The sequence below is a fragment of the Miniopterus schreibersii genome, assembly GCF_964146895.1.
Source record: "Miniopterus schreibersii genome assembly, chromosome: 13".
Lineage (NCBI taxonomy): Eukaryota > Metazoa > Chordata > Mammalia > Chiroptera > Miniopteridae > Miniopterus > Miniopterus schreibersii.
Window position 1 is genome coordinate 21,856,210 of NC_138113.1, and position 21,462 is coordinate 21,877,671.

General features: G+C 48.7%; 1 protein-coding gene across 1 annotated transcript; it reads right to left on the minus strand.

Moving 5' to 3' along the window:
* Window positions 1–501: 501 nt before the first annotated feature.
* ABCG5 (ATP binding cassette subfamily G member 5) lies at window positions 502–21,265 on the minus strand. The gene is made up of 13 exons (XM_081156995.1): window positions 21,113–21,265; window positions 20,386–20,507; window positions 15,660–15,796; window positions 15,180–15,278; window positions 12,886–13,018; window positions 11,686–11,825; window positions 10,809–10,938; window positions 10,142–10,355; window positions 9,863–10,068; window positions 8,958–9,096; window positions 7,366–7,551; window positions 3,390–3,502; window positions 502–2,350 (listed from the first exon to the last, which is right to left on the minus strand). The coding sequence occupies exons 1-13, from the start codon at window positions 21,256–21,258 to the stop codon at window positions 2,157–2,159; spliced, it is 1,959 nt and encodes a 652-aa protein (XP_081013121.1). The 5' UTR covers window positions 21,259–21,265; the 3' UTR covers window positions 502–2,156.
* Window positions 21,266–21,462: the final 197 nt, after the last annotated feature.

Consider the following 21,462-nt stretch of genomic DNA (forward strand, 5'->3'; position numbering starts at 1 on the left):
GATGAGTTGGTAATAAACAAAATTATTCCCAAGGTGGAATCACTTTTAAGAAGCCTTCTCCATCTTGTAGGTTTATGTACCTGCTGTCCAAGTTCAATTTGGGGCAAGTATAATTCCTCTTATTAACCAGGAAAGTTATTTACTCTGTGTTCTTCCATTTCCACTGTAAAATATGTTGACTCTGACATGTCATGCACCAGCTTCAAATAAGCACACCTGCTAACCCCAAGAACACTAAGGCTGATGAGTGGTATCTGAGTGAACAGCAGGCTACCTGATTATTGCCATGAAATAAGACTTCCTGAATCAGATGCCGTGCGTGTGGATCCAGCACTGTGGAGAGCAGGATTCGCAGCACGTCTCTAAGGAACCTCAGCTTAAGGGGCTGACAGGCGCCATGTCTGAGTGCTGTGAAGAGTGAGCTCCCTTTAAATCAACAGCGAACGTTGCGCTCTCAGAAACATCATTGAATTGGTGGGAAGAAACAGCCCACTCCGCTAATAATAATAGGAATTTTTATTATATAATTTGATTTTCTTATACATCACTGTCCGTTTTCAACTTAAGACACAAACTGTCACATATTGAAAGTCATTATGTTTCTCTGAGATGGTATCACTAACATTTAATAGCTTGAAGTCACGTGCTATGTCAATTTTCCAAATGTTTCTGAGCCTAGAATGAAATTCATCTGCATATGAATGGTAGAAAATGTTTCCACTTACATTGTGCACCCATATCTTTAGTAAGTTGAAATTAGTGATTTCTAAAGAGGTTCCTGTGGTACTCTCTCTGAACTACTTTAATAGATTATCATCTCCAGAATTGTCTATAACTGATGTGACATATATAATCTGTAAGGCATTATGTAACTATTACACCATAATCATCAGTGTCAAAGACCTTTTATAAAAATTGACAATACTATTCTGGTAATTTACCAATGTCTCCAGATCCTTAAATACTGTTCAAAGAAATTGAATTTTACTGTGGTTTCCTTAATGAAACGATCTTTCCTATTATAATGTGAGACATTTCAAATGCTATAATTTATCATTCTTTACAAGTTAGGTCATAGTAACTGAACAAGTTTTTGTACTCTCTAAGATATTTTCAGAGTTACCATGGTAACATTGAGACAGTTTTATTTCAGACTTATACATGAATTACTTGAAGATCAATCAGAAAGATAACTAGTTATTTAGTATACAACCCATTTATATACAATCTATATACAACATCTGATACCTAAAAATATGTAATATAGGTATTTGTATTTATCAGCACTCTATCTCTTTACAACTCAAGAACATGAACTCCCAGTGTGTAACCCTGTTCTTCTGAGTGTAGACATTGTGTCAGTTGAGCATCTTTTCTATATGGACTTTAGATAATAGCTGCTCTCCAACCTTAAAGATGCCATTTCTCAGTGCATACACTTTATCTAATAACATTTACTTTTAATTTTTTAAGTAAACTAAGTGGAAAGTGAAAAATAGACAACTAATCGTTAAAAACATTACCGGAGGTTCGCCTGGTGTGCTGTGTTCTCAGTTCGGCCCATTCCTGAAGCTTTTCATTGTAACCCATTAAACCACTGAGTGCTCTGAATCAGTGGTCATCATCATCCAACATCTGTCCACCGTCCTCTCCACGTGACCAGGTACCTCAGAACCCTCACGTGGATATGGGCACATAATTATGGGGTTTTAAAGGAGAATGAAAGCATTCTTACCCAATTCTGCGTGATGCTTTGCTTTAATCACACCCACAACTCCCTTTTCTGTTACTTAGTAACTGTTCAAATGTTTTCTTTTTACTGAATCCTTTATCAAACATAAGCATAATTTTTTAACTAACCTATTTTTCTGTATAAAGCAAAGAAAACAAATAATACAGTCTCTATAACTTTATGAATCATTGTTATCTACATTTTTGGACTGGCTTAGTCACAATTTCCAATTGCCACATGTCCCTGCAAGTTGGAATAGCATTCAAGGCCTGCATGGACCCAAGGGCATGGAAGGAGTCTTAATGCTTTAAAAGACTTCAGATGTACTATCAAGAAAGAAACGCCTGGCATTCTTATTTCAGACATTCAAAGCAGCCATGTGAATCTAGGAGCTTAAGTCCCATTTTCACAGCAATGTGCCTTACTATCTGCTAATGAGATAATCCCTTACTTTAAAAACAACTATTCCTAGGATGACAAGAGCTGGGATAAATGCATACAGAATCAGGAAGTCTGCTGTGAATCTGGATGTTGCACCCGGGCTGATTCTCTCAATGAACTGAATTCCTTGATTGAAGGCACACATTGGATTAGTTGTCACAGAACCATTTGAGTTGCCTGCCAGGGAAAAGATCAACATTGTGAGATATGGCATTTGGTAAATAATTGCTGATTAAGAAGTAATTTCATTAGCAAGTATTTACCAGATTCCCACTAAGAGCTTAGCACCCTGCTAAGTACCCTTCTTCATGAAAGATACAGGACATTTGAGGCAGCTTTGAATTCATTATTAGATGAAGCAACAGTGAGCATTCTGGACCCTGGCTCCATTTGAAGATGGAGATGGGTTTGTTTCCATTTGGGGTATATATTCATTCCCACGGCACTGATAAAAATCATAATCACTTATGATCACTTAGCACTGAATATCCTAAGGTTATTAATGTTATCACCTAAAGATATTAAAACAACTATTAAATTCTACCCTACTCTCTAGTTGTCTTCACAGAATGGCCTGGATTTCCGATGGCCAGGAGGACCTTGTTATGCTCCCACTGCCCTCTCCTGGGGTTGGGGAACAGCCTTTTGCCAAAAATGGCTTTACTCGGCTCCATACTATGTGCATTTGGGGAACAAGAAGACACTGCACCCAACTTCAACCTGCTCAGTAGAAACTGATCCCAGCAGAATATGCCAGAGTTTACCTCTGTGTGCATCAGGGCTGCCATTTCATGTATATACATACTTGAGAGAGACAGAAACATCGATTTGTTTTTCCACTTATTTATATGCAGTCATTGGTTGACTCTTTTTGTTGTTGTTAATCTTCACCAAAGAATATTTTTTCCTTTTTTTTTTTTTTTTAGAGAGAGTGGAATGGAGGGAGAGAGGGAGAGAGGGGAGGGGTGGAGCAGGTCTGTCATTTTCTAAAAACATCAGAGTGGCCTTAAGCTATTGACCTTTGACAGGTGTCTAACTTGAACACTGCTTATTTCATTTAAAAAAAAACATAGAAAATGTTATACTCTTATATCAAAGCAAAGTTTCAAGTCTACTTATTACAAGACATAGCTTTAATTTAAAAAATACATTTCCCTCAGGAAATTGCTTCCTCAGAATGATATGTAAAAATAATATTCCAAAATAGAATACTTACCACAAGTGAAATTACGTCCATAGAACTCATTGACTACAAGAATCTCACAGCAATATTTTTGGAATGTAAAGTAAGTGAAGATTTTAAAAGGAATGGGCATTTCTTCTATGTTCCTTAAGTAAAAGAAAAAGAGAAAGATGAAATTCAATAGGCTCTGGTCATAGTCCTACCAAATGAAAAGAAAGGCAACCCTTATTTTATGTTTGCCAACACAAATACAGCTTTTCATCTCCCATGATAAAAATGCTCACTATAAAAAACTTCAAACAATACTGAGAAGTATAAAGAAATACCAGTGCCCAGAAAGAACTATGGTTAACATTTTGGTGATACATGTGACACATGTGTTCAATGGAACATGTGTTCCATTTTACATAAATGGAATCCAGCTCTTCATGCTCGTTCCTAACCTGCTGTTTTCAACCAGACATGTCTCAGACATCCTTCCAAGTCAGTAAGCATAGCACTCTGTCATCTTAAGTCACAGCTTGGTGGCTGATTATAGCAGAAACTTTAATAATCAATCCCTGATAAAGGATTGGTGTTTAAATTTTTGGTAAGCACCATTGATATAAAAGAAAAAACATACCTAACACCTATCACATTAGAGGTGGATATCTGTAATTAAACATAGTTGAGAGTGCTAGTATGTGAAGAGCTAACCTACCACACAAGGGGGAAAGGTGGAGAGAGCAGGCAATCATTGTGAAAATGAACCATCTCCTCTCCAGCCTGTTTCAGGAGAAACCTCATGGCGACCTTGTGAACTTCTTGTCCACTACATAGCTTCGATCAATCAACAAATATGTATTAAATTCTTCCTATTTGCAAAGCACTAGTTCTAAGCGCTTGAGGAAGTCTAAGGAAGTATCCTACCCTTCAAGAACTCACAGTGTCGGTAGGGACATAGACTTTATTTCCTTACGACTCTAAAAGTACACAGTGGTGAGTGCTATGTGCCTAGAAAGTATTTAAAAAAACCAGTAGCATGTGTCATAACATCCTTGTATTTAATATTTATGGTTTCAGCTATTCCCAAGTGTTTCCAAGTGACCCCCAAACTCTATGACTTTCAGTTCTTGGCAGTTTTCTAAGGCACAAAATTGGATTAGCCATATTGAGAGACTGCTAACTGGGAGGGACGGGTAGGAACCTGGGGAGGACGCAGGGAAGAGGCAGGTACTCTGGGAAGGCAGAGTGGTTACGAGCGCAGGCGTGTGACGGGCCGCACGTGGGACGGACGGGGCTGGAAAGGCTGGAGCAGAAGATGGGAAGTGGGAGCAGCGGGAGGTGAGTTTGGAAGGACAGCCAAGAGCCAGCTGCTTCAGGGCCTTGCAGTGGATGGACACTGAAGGACCATGAGAAAGATCGTGTTGAAATCAGTGTTTCCAGAAAACGTGGAATCGGCAGGAGGGTAGACCAAAATAAGGGCACATTAGGGACAGCGAGAAAGGGAGTAGGCTGCAGCAGCAGGTCGAGCGGGAGACGATAAAGGCCTAGAACAGGATGGCGGGCAGGATGGCGGCCCCGCCGGCTAGCGTTACCTCCCTGAGGTGGGAACCGTCTGCCTTTACCTTGTGCTGCACCGCACAAGGCGAAACACAAAAGCCCCAAATCTGTGCTTCGTCATCAGAGAAGAAAACCAACATTATTTGATGACAAGTCTATGGCGAGGCAGTCCAGGGAGAGAGCAGTCACCCATCTATTCACACAATTCAACAAATACGCTTTGCAAACCTAACCGGGCTGGCCACTGAGAAGAACTGTGATGGTGAGTGAGACGGGTGCTGCCCTCAGGAGGCTGACAATCCATTAAAAGAAGCCTGCAACACGAGGCTCACGTGGGCTGAGAGACAGAAGAAAGGGGGAGCTCATCGAGCCAAGGGAATGATGGGAGGCTTCGTGCAGGTGGCAGGAGAACAGGGGCACAGTGAGGGACATAGGAAGAGAGCCAGGCTGGCACAGAAGCCTTTGGAGAACTTTCCGGAGAGAGGGGCCCACACTGAAGTGTGTTGAAATGGCACTGTCCATGTTATAGCGTTAAATGGCGGGGGGGGGGGCATGCATACTTTACCCCTTCACAATAGTATGATCTCATTTCTTTGAAAAATTATATAAATGTCTAGCAAGATACACAACAAAATTTAATTCTGGGTTGTGATACTTCAGGTAACTTTTACTTTCTCATACATTTCGGTTTGCTGTGCATCCCTGCCCCTGAGAACTCGCACGGTTTTGTAAGCAGAAAGGACAGGGAAGGTATTTCCAGTTGTGTTTAAAGTAAGAGGCAGCCAAACGCTCAAATGTTGCAGGCAGTCATCCAGGAAAGATGATGCTTGAGGGAAAAATATAAACTTAATGGCTAGGAGGTTGATGTGGTTTTTCAAGAGCAGAGTTTCAAGATGAGAGTGGAACCCCAGTGAAGCCTTGAGATGCTGAGATTTTGCAAAGAACCCAAAATCATTTGTTAATGTTGGCCACTGCCTCTCTTTTAAGAACAATTAATCCCTTTTTCCTACAAACCAAATACATGAAATATTGCCAGACCGATTGGAACCTGTAATGATGGAAATATGAAAGGAGATGCTGTCCAAGGCCCGGTCTATACCTCGCTGGCTTGATTCCATGCCCTTGGGGTGATTTGATCTGTGCATTTTTCATAGACCCCAGTGATCCACTTAAGCACTGGAGACAAATACAATGTAATGGTGTTGTTATAAAAAACAAACCAACCCCTGCGTGACTGATCAAACCCCGGCTCGCTTAGATTTATAATACCTCGCCTTTGTATAGCTCATTTCAGCTTATGAAGTGTTTTCACATCGATTATGTCATTTGCTTCTCTCTCAATCCCTTGAGGGATGTGGGACCGAGATCACGATCTCCACTTTGTAAATGAGGGAACTAATTTAGATAGAAAAGTGACCTCCCGGGGGCATTTGGCAGCTAATCGGTGGAGGAAGTCTCTGACGGCAGGGCCCGTCCTCCCCGGGCAGCCTTCACAGTGGTGCGACTGGAGCTAAGCTAAATCCGAGGTTAGTTTTCTTCCTGAACGTGGATTGTTCTGAGATTAAATAACTAAGCATACAAATATAATTTAGATGCTCTATAGCTTTTTTGTTTATTTGATTTTTAAGTCAAAAAACGGCATCTTCTTCACATTTCCTCAGGGACCCATAGTTTACTTACTAGATCCCACTCAGGTCACCTGCCTCGGATCACTTTTACCCTTACAAAATTTTCCATCCTTCCTGCTACTACTCTTGTATGTATTTTCATATACTTTTATTATTCTATTTTTCTATTATTTATATATTTTTAATATAAAATATTTCATTTATATTGTATATTTTATTTATTTATTTATTTATTTATTTATTTATTTATTTATTTATTTATACGTCTTTTTCTTGGTTATAAAATGATGCCTGTCCATTATGAGAAAATTCAAAATATAGGAAAATATGAAGAAATAAAAATCTATCACCCAGAGCTAATTACTGTTAACATTCGTTGCCTGTCTCTAGTCCTGGTACTTCCTTGAGCAGTCTTGTATCCTGCAGGCTCTCTTATCTGACTGTTCTCACTTCCTAAGAGAAAGTGAGGATTGAGAACTGGAGCAGAGACTCAGCACTGCAGAAGCAGAAATGAACTAAACGCGTGCTATTGAGCTTGTAAAATAGGCCGAGGGTTTTTCTAGATTGGTTTTCCTCCTATTATTACAATGGCTTATTACATGTGAATCATATTGATAACATGCCTAAATTGTCATTTCCTGATTCCTGATGTGAGGACATCAAAAAATGGTGAAGAGTTTAAGGTCTAAGCAATGATGATTCACGAGCACTATAAATACCCCGGACTATAAGGCGATACCTTCAACTAGTGTCACATAGCTCTTCTCTGGAATTCCTTAATAGTCATTACCGGGTGATCATTAACAACAAGTCACACCAACCCGAATCCTTTGACTCACCTCAGGAATCCAGATCCCACCAGCACCCCAGAGATGCAGAGCAGAGCCACTACACTGTTGACCACATTTGGATTCTGGACCATTCCAAGTAGCACCAGAGTTAGAAATTCACCAATTAAGTGGGGAGCCAGGAGAGCAGCAGAGAAATACCCAAATCTGGCAACCTCGGGGTATAAGCCCAGAGTCCTAAAAAACACACACGATCTTCCGTTTGTCTCCAAGGGTTATCATTTAGGAAAAATGCCACACTTGCCTTCTATGAATGAGTCCGTGGTGGAGAGTGGTGGGGAAGAGGGCAAGTCAAACTCCCCTATCAAAGGCCTTCTGGGAACAGAGCCAGCATCTAAGACCTTCTGTTATCGTCAGTTGCTTCTGTTGGCTCCAACTCAATGTGAGCCACCTTTTCCCATTTGCAGCCCCTTCAGCTCTCCTAGGAAAATAGTCACAGCTAGCTGCCAGGAGGAGGCTGCTGACTCTCCAGGCTTCTCCGTAACTAGCCATGCTCTCCCTCGCTGGCGCGGCTCCTACCCGAGCTAGCCCACTACCCTGATGCTAGGGCTCACCCGGCCTGCCTCAGCCCGCCCCCCTGAACAGGACTCACCCGTTACGTGGGGCTGCTGACAGTGTGAAGACCCTTCACCGCTTTCATCTTCCATCAGGCCAGCCCTCCCCAGGTCTACTCCATTCCCATCTAGCCTTTTGTTCTCCAACCCTTCCCATCCATTTGACCTTCATTTTCTTGTAAATAGATTACCCTATATCCATGCCCCTTAGCGCTTATATTACTTTCGCCAAATAGCATTTCCCTAGTGAGAGCATCCTCAACAACCACTGGACATGGCTGCTCTTTTCTCCATTTGTAAGACCAATGCCCCTGCTCCTCCTTCCCCTGGAATGCCCTGTTCCCCTCTCCATCTGTTGAAATGCTGCTGTCTCTCGAGTTCTCCTCCATAAAGCCTCCAAGAGTCCCTCTCCCCACCCAGCCAAGTACTCTTGGTCTCATTTGTAATTTACTTGGGATAATGGGCGTGCTGTGGGGAAGACCACTTATTCCATCTGTGCCTCAGTTCCCTTGCCTACAAACAAGGATAATTGTATCACCTTTATAGGATGGCTGCAAGGATTACATGAATTAATATATTTAAATCTCTTAGTGCCTGTCATAAAGCAAGTGCTCAATATGTGCTAGCTATTATTTATTATTATTATTATATTGCTCAGCATAGTATTTGTGCTTCCCTATAATACTAATCTTAAACTTTCTTGAATTAAAGTCATGTGGAGATTTGCTTATGTCCATAACCCATTATTTGAAACAAATTAGGGCGAGATGGATTTTGGAATGTGGCAATTTACAGATTCGCGGAAGGTTTGACACTGCACAGACCACACTTGCTGCAGTGGGATCTGGGGCCCCGCTCGTAATCAGACATGTTAATATTCCTACTAAACAGGAGCACCGATGCGGGAAAAATACCAAAAAACCCTCATGGTTCCCTACCCTGGAGCTCTCCCTCTATGGTCCCACTGCCTGGATAGGACCCCAGGGGAGGCCTGACCCTGAGGACCGAACACCTGTGCACACCCCTTACCAGTAGCTCACGCTGCTGAAGATCACGGTGGCAATGATGCTGAAGGGGAGGACATGCAGCACATAGGCCAGCAGCATCTGCCACTTGTGGTACAGGCCGTCCTGGCTCTCCTGGTCACTGACAGCTCGCAGCACAGGAACTGGGCACAGAGGGCAGGTTGCAGACAGTGGGTCACCACAGGGCGAGGGAGGGAGGGCTAGCCCAAGCTGAGCCTGAGGTCTGCTGGAGCTGGACGGCGAGGACCAGCTGGGGCTCTCAAGTTATCGAAAGAGGGGGCCTGCAGTCCATAGAGTTATCATTACCTTCCACCCCAGAAATCTATACTCTCTCTGAATTACAATACGGTTGCAAAACGGTCATAATTTATTTCCTTCTCCTTAATGTGGGGGGAGGGGCGCCACCAATTCAAGGCGCACATGCAAAAGGGGCACAAATGAGTGATGCGAGCTACTCTGTCCTATTTCTGTGCAGGGTCTGGGCACAGGCCATCGGGCAACTGAGTATTGCTTCTGGATTCCCACTGAGTTTAAAAATTCGGTTGTGGCCGTCTTAAAATAAGCTTCAAAAAGGATGTAACAGTGCAAAGACGGCCAGGTATCTAGGCCCCTGGACTGCGCCGCATCCTAATGGTGAGAGGATAGCAGGGATCGCCCTTCCAAACCTTGCCCACCGGCACCTCACACTTCATGCTTCCCTGGATCCTTAGAGACCTCGGGTGGATCCACTTGGTGAACTCCTTCACACTAGGGGTGAGTAGACACCTTTCCCCAGAGAGGGAATCTGGAGAAGCCAGGTTGAGCTCAGAGAAGTACCCTGATGCCGGTGGGGTCCTGCAAGGCGAGGTATTCAAGGAGAGAGGAGCCCCGCCCTCCCCTCCGGGGTGCAGGCGTGGCCGTGGCACTCACACAGGTTCACTGCGTTGAGCATGCCTGTGTAGGGCATGGCGCCCACGAACTGGTACAGGAGGCCCACGCGGTCCTGGAAGGCACCTTTGAGCACATCGCTCTGGACCCGCACAAGGAAGAAGAGGACGAACAAGCCCATGATCAGATTCTGAGCCAGGCGCATAACCACGGCCAGCCTATTCCGCAGCAAGTTTCTCGTCACTCTCCTGAAAGACAGCCCCACTTTAATTCCTGTCCTGCAGGTGGACAGAAGCACCGACAACGGGCTGGGTCTCTTACCTCAAGAGAACACACAGTTTAGAGAGAGCTCCGGGGGAGTCTCTGGTTTTGAAAGGAACCATCTGTACTGTTTTCAAGTGTTTTGTTCTTTCAATATTCTCCAAGATTTTGTGATAAATTGCTGACTCTCTGTAGGCAGACTCAATCATCTGGACTCTCTTGTAGGTTTCCATTTCCCGTTCTTTGCTTTGGGTATCCACTGATGTCAGGTCCACTAAAATTTTACCCCAAAAGAAATAACCCATGTGTCCTTAAATGCACATATATACACACTGGCTAATAATATAGGTTTCATCATTGGTTTAGGAGAATTAGCTATAAACCTCATCCCACCAGAATAATGCCTGCTGTTAATACCCACCTTTAAAATCAGAATATTTTAAAGCTACCACCAGGGCCATAAGGATCCCACCGGGGCTGTATGGGGGAATTCAGAAGCTCAGCTCATTTTTCTCTGACAGAGAAGGCATGCCCCAATTTAAAAGAGATTCCCCCATCTCATTCTCATAGGGTATGGCAAGTTGATTGACCTAGCCAAATTAATTTCTTGAGGATTATAAACACCAAAAATAAAACCCACTAATGCTGGTGTCACCCAGGCAGAAATCTGAGATGATCAAGTTCAAAACATATTTATGATGGTGGGGAATGTGAATGAAAAACTTACTATAAAAATCAAAAGGGTTCGAATGTTCAGGACAAGGGTAACCGCAGCCGCTGAAGAACTCGAGCATTTCCACCGGTGTCCCGCAGAAAACCAGCTCTCCAAAGCTCAGAATGGCGATTTTGTCAAAGAGCTGATTGGACAACAGATGGTATTAGTGTGTAACCAAGTCTCCAGATCCTTATGGAAAAAAGTTTCCAAGCAGTCAGTCCTTCAGTGACCTCAGCCACGCACCAGTGTTCTTCCTGCATCCAGGGGGACGCTCACAATGCACCCCTGTTCTTTTCAGCGTGGGCTGCCCCTGAGCATCCGGCCTGTCCCCAGCACCACATCTGGGTGGAGGAGAAGGACTGGGCCTGAGCAATGGACCTGAGTTTGAGCCTCAGCCGTGCTACTGAGTCGCCTTGGACAAAATATTTTAAAAAACCCCAACTCAGATCTTCATCTATAAAAGGCAAATAATAGCTCCTTAAGAGGATCCTGGGAGGATAAGTGAGACTTTTGGAAGAAAACTATGTGATTTAGTGGGAAAAAACAGCCTTTGAAGCCAACTGGACTTCCAATTCCAGCTTCTTATTAACTGTGTGATCGTGGCTCAATTTTGTACGATTTCTAAGTCTCGTTCTTCTCTGTAAAGTGAAAATACTGACACACCCCTCACAGGACCATTGTATGGATGAAATGAGCTGGTGCGTGGAAGGTATCTGGTAAATGGCAGGTGCTGAAGGAAGTGCGCTCCCATCCTTCGCCTTTCCCATGTCAGGAGCTATTGGCTCCAACTGCTCTGGTCGAGCACTAATTAATCTCTACCCTGTGATCCTCAGCTCAGCAAACGCATGTACCACCCTTGACAAGCAGGAACAGGAGACGCCCTGCTCACCTGGAAGAGCTCGGAGCGGGGCTGGTGGATGGTGAGGATCACGATGCGGTCCCTGCGAGCCAGCCCTGAGAGGTGGGCGACGATCTGATTTGCAGTCATGCAGTCCAGGCCCGTGGTCGGCTCATCAAACAGCATGACCGCTGCCGGCAAAGAACGGGGAGATTTCAGAGTCACCCAGAATTTTGAACAGTTCCTAATCTGAGCTGGTTTACCCCATCCAAACAGTGCACAGTAAGAATTACCTGCCTGTAAACTCTCTTTCAGCCTAAGCCCTGGAGAAAAAGCATGACCTGGGAGGACCCAGCTCCCAGCTCATCTCAGGCTCAATCCTTGGGGGAACAGGGCAGCAGCTAGATCAGGCCCCCACATGGTGCTGTGGATTGTCTGGGCTCTGTCCAGGGAACCCTGAGAGGACCAGGGCTGGCAGGCTGGCCCCATGTTGTTCATAAAAGGCCGAGAGGAGGCTGGTTTAAAAGACACAACCACATTTCGGGTCCAGTACTATCCAACACTAATAAGGTCTTTGGCACTGCAAAAAACTCGAACCTGTGAATCCAGGTCTGAAGTGGGCAGGTGTTTGGGTTTTTCAGAGGACTTAACTGTCATTTATTTCTACCCCCAAAGTGGCAAGGACTCTTCAGAGCATCTATCTCATTTGCCTTCTAGTGACCTAGGCCCATCTAGAGCAGGCAGTCTTGGTCTCCCCCAGTGTGACTATGTCTTCTTTGAGGTGCACGCAGTGGTGCGGTTTCCCCAGGTGGTGGGGGGAGAGACCAACCAGGCAGGGGAGCCGGGTGACAGGCTACCCACTTTGACAGCCCCTCCCCAACAAAATCACTTTTAAGTGTATCCATCAAAGTCCTACTTTAATTCCTGCCATTTCATGAATACTTGCAGTCACACTGAATCAATCTCATGGCCGTCCACAGCAGACACGGTGGTGATGCTCCTATAAGAAGTGAGGATGCACAGGGCAGGGCCCTCTAATTGAATATCAAAACACGAATGTTTCTGAGTCCAAGAGCTGCTTGGTTCTTGGATGATGAAAGAGTATCAGGAACTACATGGTGCTTTCAAAAAAACCGGGTCTTCAGTTTGAAAAACCTCAGTGCAAAACCCTTTGCAAATGGAGACTGAAGAAAGGGCCTGACGTGGAAGATGCCGAGGCAGCATTCGGTGGCAGTTCTGGGTCCCACTTACTGGGATCCTGGAGGAGCTGCGCTGCGATGGAGACCCGCCGCCGTTCGCCACTGGAAATCCCCCCAAAGCTGTAGTTGCCAATCAGCTGGTCTGCCACGTGGCTCAGACTCAGCTCGGCCATGACCGCCTCCACCTGTGGGAGACATAAAGCCCAGGAAGGCTGGTCACCGCGGGGCGGCTGTTCCAAGCCACAGCCTGAGGACGGCGCAGGTGCTCGGGCCACTTCCAGGCTCACCGCACCCTGGGGAAAGCACGCCTATCGCAACAAAATCCAATTTGGTTCTAATCACAACATAATACATGCAGCTGATTAAAATAAATAATATGAATTGTTTTAAAAAGTCCTTAGAGCAACAAAAACTGCTTACACTTGCTTCCCGGCTATTCTCCAGGAGACAGTGGAGTCTTCACTCGGCTCCTATTTTCAGGACGTCAGTCAGTCCAACCCGCACAGAAAAATCCCCCAAAGGCATAGTTACAACAAAGCTTGTTTCTTTTTAGTGTTTGGGTTTTGAAACTTCATGAGAATAAATGTTTTATATGTTTAAGAAAACCCTATTTGGCTTGAAATAAACCTGATTTCCCTTATGTAACCCAAATAAGTCCTGGAGTCCCCTGTGGTCCAATCTCAGTGTGGTTTTGCATCAAAAGAAATATAATCCAGCTATCGAAAGTAATTAAAAGTGATGCCAATCTTCACTTGAATCTCTCTAAGGACTTTAAAGGGAACCCAGTTTATAACTTACAGCCACACTTCTTAAAATTTCTTTGCCCCCAATTCTCTCCCTCTACTTATCCCCTGTGGTGCCCTGAAATCTCTCCTTACCCCTCATTTTCAACTCCCCCCAGCAGTAACAAAAAATTCCTTCCTGACGCTGATCAGGAAGGTCGGTCTTTTTCCTCCCTCTCCTTCTCTCCTCCCTCAGCTTATCCCCTCTATTCCTGGCTCTCCCCTCACCGAGTACCCCAACCCGCAGAAGGCCCTGGGAAAGCAGAGAAAGGGACTGAAAACAGTGATACGTATGGCAGTGGTTTTTGTTTCCATACACCTCTAAGGAGATTGTGTTACTTTTATAATGGGGGGGGACGACACTGTGTTATCAAAATAACAAAACGAACTGGCTTGGAGAAAAAGGGGACGAGTTGGGGAGCAGTGTTCCAGAGGCGGCGGGGGCAGGGCGGGATCAGCATCATAGGTGGAGCTTTGACCAAAAGAAGGGACACATCTAAACAGAGCAGAGCAGTAACGGAGGTTAAACACGCGTGAGTAAACCAGTAAGGCTTGTGGTGGAAAAACGGGGGGGTCTCGTCCTGCCACGAGAGGAGGATCCTGGGACTGAGCTCTGGTGCCCGGGCCAGGCCTATGCCCTCAGCAGCCAGGCCGGGCTCCGCAGTGTCCCCTCACCTGCTCTGCAGCAGCAGGAGAGGAGTAAAGCTCGGCCTCCTGGCCTGGAGGGATGGCCGGACAGGGCGGCCGTCCCGCGCCTGTTGCACGTGCCTCTCAGCCCGCAGGGAGCCTCTCCCACGTTTTGTAAACACTGCTGAGAACAGAATTCAGAGTCCTCGAAGGGACCCTTGGGACGCTGGGATCCACGGAGCCCCGGCCTGCTCCATGCCTGCGTCCTCGGAAACCGCCCTGCGCCCCGCGCCCGGGAGGGATGGTTACCGGCCGAGTCGTCGCAGAGGCGGCGCCGGTCCTCCGCGGCCGCCGGCAAACGGCAGCGCTCGGCCGGGAGCAGGGCGGCCGGCGGGCCTCTCGGGCGGCCGGGGCGCGGGCTCAGCGCGGAGCCCCGCAGGCCAGCCGGCCGTCGCCGCGGCTCCCGGGGCTGGGGGCGCGCCCTGCGCGCTGGCCTCCCCGCCCGCGCCCTTCTCCCCAAGGTGCGTCGGGCTCGGAAAGGCGCTCAGGCGGGGGACAGGCTGGGCGCGCAGGGCTGCCGGGGCCACGTCCCGCCCCGAGTTCCAGGGGCCACGAATTCTCTGCACATTGGCGCAGACGTGCATTTCCTGGGGAAAGAGCCCAGGTCCCTCCTCGGGCCCTCCGGCCGGCGCGACACGGAGATGGACCCGCTCGGCAGCAGCCCCTTGGGCGCCGTCCCCCGCCCCGAGGGGCCCCTGAGCGCCTAGGGGCGCCCTAAAGCTCGGGCGGGAAGCCTGCAGGGGGCTCGCCCCTCGCTGTCGGCCCTAAATCAGGCGGCCGCCCCTGCCTGCGCCCTGGGCGCCGAGGACCCGCCCGCCTCCCGGCCGAGGCCACCGCGGCCCGAGACGCCGGGCTGGGGGCGCCGCGCGGCACCCACCTTCTTCCGGACGCAGCCCCGCGGGCCCGCGCGCATGGCCAGCAGCGCCGTGTAGCGCAGCGTCTCCCGCACCGTGAGGTTGCTCAGCAGCGTGTCGCTCTGCGGGAGAGGGGGCGTCAGGGCCCCGCGGGCCGGGCGGGGGGGGGGGCGGGGGGGCGGGGGGAGAGGGGGCGTCAGGGCCCCGCGGGCCGGGCGGGGGGGGGCGGGGGGAGAGGGGGTGTCAGGGCCCCGCGGGCCGGGCGGGGGCGCCGGGGGGTTGGGAGGTGCAGGGGGGCGGGGAGCGGGGGGGCGGGGAGCCGGGGGGCGGGGAGCGGGGGGGCGGGGAGCGGGGGGGGCGGGGAGCGGGGGGGCGGGGAGCGGGGGGGCGGGGAGCCGGGGGGCGGGGAGCGGGGGGGCGGGGAGCGGGGGGGCGGGGAGCCGGGGGGCGGGGAGCGGGGGGGCGGGGAGCGGGGGGGGCGGGGAGCGGGGGGCGGGGCGCACCTGCGGGACGTAGGAGAAGCAGTCCCGGGCCTGGTCCCCGCGCAGCGCGCGGCCGTCCACGCGCACCTCCCCGCCCAGCGCGCCCCTGCGCCGCAGCCGCCCGGCCACGAAGTCCAGCAGCGTGCTCTTCCCGGAGCCTGTGGGCGACAGGGCTGGAGGAGGTCCCCGCGAGGGCCGTGAGGGCCGCAGGGCCTTCCCCGCCCCGGGACCGGCCAGGGCCCAGCCCTGACTCCCGCTTCAGCGCCCTGGGCGAGCTCTCGGGGCACCAGCGGGGGCCCTGCCTGTCCCCAGGGTCAGTGCTCTAGGCGTCGGGCTGGAGGGGCGCCAGCTGCCTACTTGCTTTTAAAGCTGAGTCCCACTGAAAAAGACAATATAGCATCAAAATAAAAAGAAAACCGGGGCTCTTGGGAACACTTGGTCCCAGGACATCTGAGTTTCTTTTTATGGTCGCCTGGGATGGTCCGGTGGTTCCCGAAAGTAGGGGGACAGTGCCTAGAACCCTGCTAATCACGGGTGGTCCAGCCACCAGCAGCCTCAGGGTCCCGGGAGAGCTTGTTAGACCCACAGAACCCCAGGCCCGCCCGCAGTCGCTGGAACAGATTCTGCTTTTTCCAAGATCCCTGGGTGATTCCCATGCATGTTAGAGCTTGAGAAGCGCTAGCTTAGCGAGTCCTTTGGTGAAACCACCCGCGTCAGCCGGGGAGGACAGCCTTGGACATGACCCAGTGGGTTGTTGCTAGGAAATAAGATGTCCAGCATCACTAATCATTAGGGAACCGCAAATCAAAACTATAGCAAGGGGATCAAGAGGGTGGCGTAGGTCACAGCTGCACCACCACCTCCCGCAACCACATCAGAATTACAGCTAAAATACAGAACCACCGTCACTGAGAACCTCCTGAGATCTGGCTGAACAGAAGCCCTACAACCAGGGAACTGAAGAAGCATCAAGAAGGGTAGGAGGGGCGGAGATGCCAGCGGATCAGGGCTGGATCCTGGAGACGCGGCAGCAGGCCCACACCCACTGCCGCGGTTTAAACCCAGGAGGGAATCTCAGCGGTGGGGGTTTCCCGGAGGAGCGAGGGGTCACAGGCCCACAGCAGGCCACCAGCCCAGGGCTCCAGGGCCGGGAAGAGACGTCCCCACAACTCCGGGCTGTGAAACCAGCGGGGACTGTCCCTGAGGGTCACGGAGGCTGTGGGAGCCCCAGGCTTTCCTCTTAAAGGGCCCGGCACGGACTCACTCAGACGCGCTCCCTCTGAGCCCAGCACCAGGCAGCAGCTTGAAAGGACCTGGGACACTTGGGGAGGAACTAACCTGCCTGAAGTTGGGGCAAGAGGTGGAGGGGCGGCTTCCTCCCAGGCAGAAGGGCTGGCGGAGGCCAGTGCTCCTTTGGCGAGACCTCCCTGCACACAGCCATCAGACAGGAGTCATGTTTGAATTGCCAGCACCTGACTCACACCTTTAGCTCCGCCCCTCCCCACCTGCAGGCTCATCCAGGCCATTTCCAGGGGCTTTTCTGTGCAAGTGGCCTCTCGAGCCCCATGCTTAGGACTTTCCTAAAAATCTCTCAAGCAGCAGTGGGCCCCATGCGGCTTGATAAGGGGCCCCAGGCCTGGCACTAGCGGCACCTGCATTGGCTCATAGCTTGGCCTCTCCTAGACAACGCCAAGCCCAGCACAAATAGCAGCCAACTACAATTTGCTGTGTAGCTCATGCTGGGTGGCCCTGGGCAAGGCACTGGCAGAGGCTCACTTTGCACCTCCTGGGAGGCCCTAGAAACAGTGCACCGGGTGGTCAGACTCAACCACACTGGATTATAACCCTACCACATCCACAAGTGACACACTCAGGGGGCGCACTTGGTGAACACCAAAGCCCCACTGAAGTAAATCCTGCTCCACAGGGGTGTCTCCAGCACAGCAGCTCTTTGGCTGTAGTTGCAGCTGGTCCTCACAGCCAATTGGCCTGGGGGGCCAACTCCTCCCAGTGAGGCCAATAGCAACCAAGGCTCAACTACAACAGGACAGTGCACACAGCCCACACAGGGGAGCACTTAGAAGGCCCAGCTCAGGTGACTGGGGAGGCTGAGCCACTGGATCCTATAGGACACCTACTACACAAAGCCACTCTACAAATTCCAGGAGACATAGCAGCTCCACCTAATACATAGAAACAAACACCTGGAAGCAGCCAAAATGTGGAGAAACATGTCACAAAGGAAAGAACAGGAGAAATCTCTAGAAAAGGAACTAAATGAAATAGATCCAAGCAAGCTAACAGATACAGAGTTCAGAATTTTGTTTATAAGGATGCTCAAGCATATTATTACAAAAACAACTGAGAAAATCTATAACATCATAAAGTACCAATTTGAAATGAAGGCCACACAAACTGAAATGAAGAATAATTTACAGGGAATCAACAGTAGAGTAGAGGATGCTGAGAATCAAATCAGCAATTGGGAACATGAGGAAACAAAAGACACCCAACCAGAAGAGCAAAAAGAAAAAAGAATCCAGAAATATGAAGATAGTATAAGGAGCCTCTGGGACAACTTCAAGAGGCCCAACATTCATATTATTGGGGTGACAGAAGGGGAAGAAAGAGAGGAAGAAATTGAAAACCTATTTGCAAAAATAATTACAGAAAACTTCCCCTACCTGGGGAAAGAAATAGACTTATGAGTCCAGGAAGCACAGAGAGTCCCAAACAAGAGGAACCCAAAGAGGCCCACAGCAAGACACATCATAATTAAAATGCCAAAGGTTAAAGAAAGAGTGAGAATCTTAAAAGCAGCAAGAGAAAAGCAGTTAGTTACCTATAAGGGAGCACCCATAGGACTGTCAGCTGATTTCTCAACAGAAACCTTGCAGGCCAGAAGGGAGTGGCAAGAAATATTCAAAGTGATGAAAAACATGGAACTACAACCAAGATTGCTCTACCCAGCAAAGCTATCATTTAGAATTGAAGGTGAGATAAAGAGCTTCATAGATAAGAAAAAACTAAAGGAGTTCATCACCACCAGACCAGCACTACAGGAAATGTTGAAGGGTCTTCTTTAAGAAGCTAATGAACAAAAGAATCTAACGAACTAAGTAGATCCAGAGACATTGACGCGTGTAACAGACGATCACATTTCAGAGGAAAGAGGGAAGGGGGGTGGAGGTTGGGAAGAGATTAACCAAAGAAGTTATATGCATATATGCATAACCCATGGACACACCTAATAACAGGGTGAAGGCATGGGGAGGGGGGTGGGAGTGAGGTGGACGGGGTCAATTGGGGGGAAAAATGGGACACCTGTAATACTTTAAACAATAAAGATAAATTAAAAAAAAAAAAACTACAGTGAGATACCACCTCACCCTCATTAGGATGGCAACTGAGAGAGAGTGAGAGGAGAGAGTATAAATGTATATATACAGTGGAATAGTATTCAGCCTTAAAAAGGAAGGAAATTCTGCAATATGCTACAATATGGATGAACCTTGAGGACATTATGGTAAGCGAAATATGCCACTCACGGAAAGACAAAGTTTGCATAATTTCTCTTACATGAAGTAGTTAGTAGTCAAAATTACGAAGGCAAAAGTGTAATGGTGGCTGCCAGGGGCTGAGAGGAGGGGAGAAGGCGGAGTTATTGTTTAATGGGACAGAGCTTTGGTTTACAAGATGAAGAGTTATGGGTATGCATGGCGGTGGTGGATGCTCAACGTTGTGAATATATTTGATACCACTGAACTGTGCACTTAAAAATGATTAAGATGGTAAATTTTATGTAAATTTTACTATAGTAAAAAAGGAAAAAAGAAACAAAACCGGTTAATGCCATACAGGGCAATAGCCCCATGACCTTTGGGGTCATCTTGCCTAAAAGGACAGGAATCGTTTGTTACTAGTCTCCTGCGAGGGAACACGTGGCACAGAATCTAGGTCCTAATCGATAGCATATGATGGGTCAGATAAAGTTACCTTCCCCTGGAGTGTCAGGTGACCCCATTCTTTAGTGAGGCTTTGAACACCTAAGTCATCTTTGCCTCACCAATGAAGATTTGATAAACAACGCTGCTTTAGGTAAGACACCAGTGAAATCATGTCATTTTATGAAACAGTCAGGAAAGTGAAGTCTTAGTCAATGAATTCCTTTCCATTTAAACTCACCGTTGCCACTGCCATCCAGTTGTCCACCTGCTGTAGCAGGGGAGTGGCTATGGATTTAACACCTCAGGCTGAAAGGCTGAGCATGCCTGACTTAATCACAGACTTCCATTACCCATCTCTAGTAAAGAGAGTGCTGTAAGTGGAGAGTCAGGACACGTCAACAATTTTCAAGCAAGGACTCAGTCAAGAGGCTCCTCTGTGAAGCCAATTTGTCAGACTCTTTCAACCTTGAAATGTGCAGGATAACTGAGTGTAGTGGACACCGTTGTGTGTCACACAGATCTCCTCTTAGGGCCAGTGCACCTATTTCCCAGCTGCTGAATTAACTTACATATTAGGCAGGGCTTGAAACTTTTCCAAGGATCTTTCTAAAGATGTCAATTAGTCCCAGGCTCCTTGCGTTCACAGTCAGACATGCCATTAGATTTCACGCTAATATAAAACTTGTTACGAACTTCTTGCTACAGCTTAAACCTGTTTCCTCAGTGTGGTGGTCAAATCAAACCACACAGCCTTTCCTGAATGCTCATGAAGAATTTAGAGCCCTCCTTCTCAAGCTTACCTGAGCTCCCCAAGATGCACATGATCTGCCCGCTCTCAACGTACAAGGAGACATCTTTGAGGATCTGCCTGTTCCACCGCTGCCGGCAAGATGCGATGTTCCACCAGGGCCCAACTCGATGGCTTTAAAGGAAACCCCGAGGGGGAAAGGCAGAGTGGGGTCTGGGAAGGGGCCACAACTTTGTCCCCCAGTAGTGATGCCAGCTCTGCCCCACCCCAACTATCTCTCGACACGTTCCTAGGTGTCCTCCTCTGTGGACCCTGGCAAGTAGTGACAAAGATCACCTGTGGAAAGCACCTGCCCGCAGCTGCTCCGAGTGCCAGCTCTTTCTGGCTGGCTGGGAGGTGGCAAACAGGACCCTGCTCATTCCTTCGGTTCACCCTGCATTTTTTCACCAGGCTTTACTGCACCTCGTATTGCAAGCACCCCCATTCCTCAAGTCCTCTCCATTTACATCAAACAGCTTGCACACCAGGGGAACACACAGGAAGGGGCAAGGGGCACAGGGGCACGAGGCAGAGCACAGCTGCCCAGTTGGCATAGCTTCCAGGTGCTGCCACGGGCAGGAGGAGGGGCCATTGTTCCTCCTTTATCACTGGCAGCCCTTCCCTCTCCTCTCTCCACCTCGATCCACTAAAGAGGGAGCTGAAGCCTCCAAACATGCCCCCATCAGCGAAAGCCAGCGGAGGGGTGAGTGGTGCCGTCACCTTGGGTCATGCCCGCTTACCTGACACTGTAGGAGGCATGGAGAACCCCCAGGCTGTGCCGAGGCTTTGACGTAGCTGCAGGAACGTCCTCTGATGAGCACCGGGAGCCTTTGTTTATTTGGAGTCCTAAGGACCCCACAGGAGTCGAAGATGGGAGTTCACTCATGGTCAGCAGGCAGCAAAGACAGGAGGACTTTCTAGTGCCCGACCTTCCCTGGAGTGGCCTCGGCTGAGGAGCCGGCCGCAGACCTCACCTGGCCCTGGAGTCCCTCCTTTGGCCTACCCAGCAGCGGGACGGAGCTTGGCCATAAAGGACATTATCTGATGTACCTTTAGCCAGAGCTGTGTGTGTTATCTTGGCAGTGGGCAG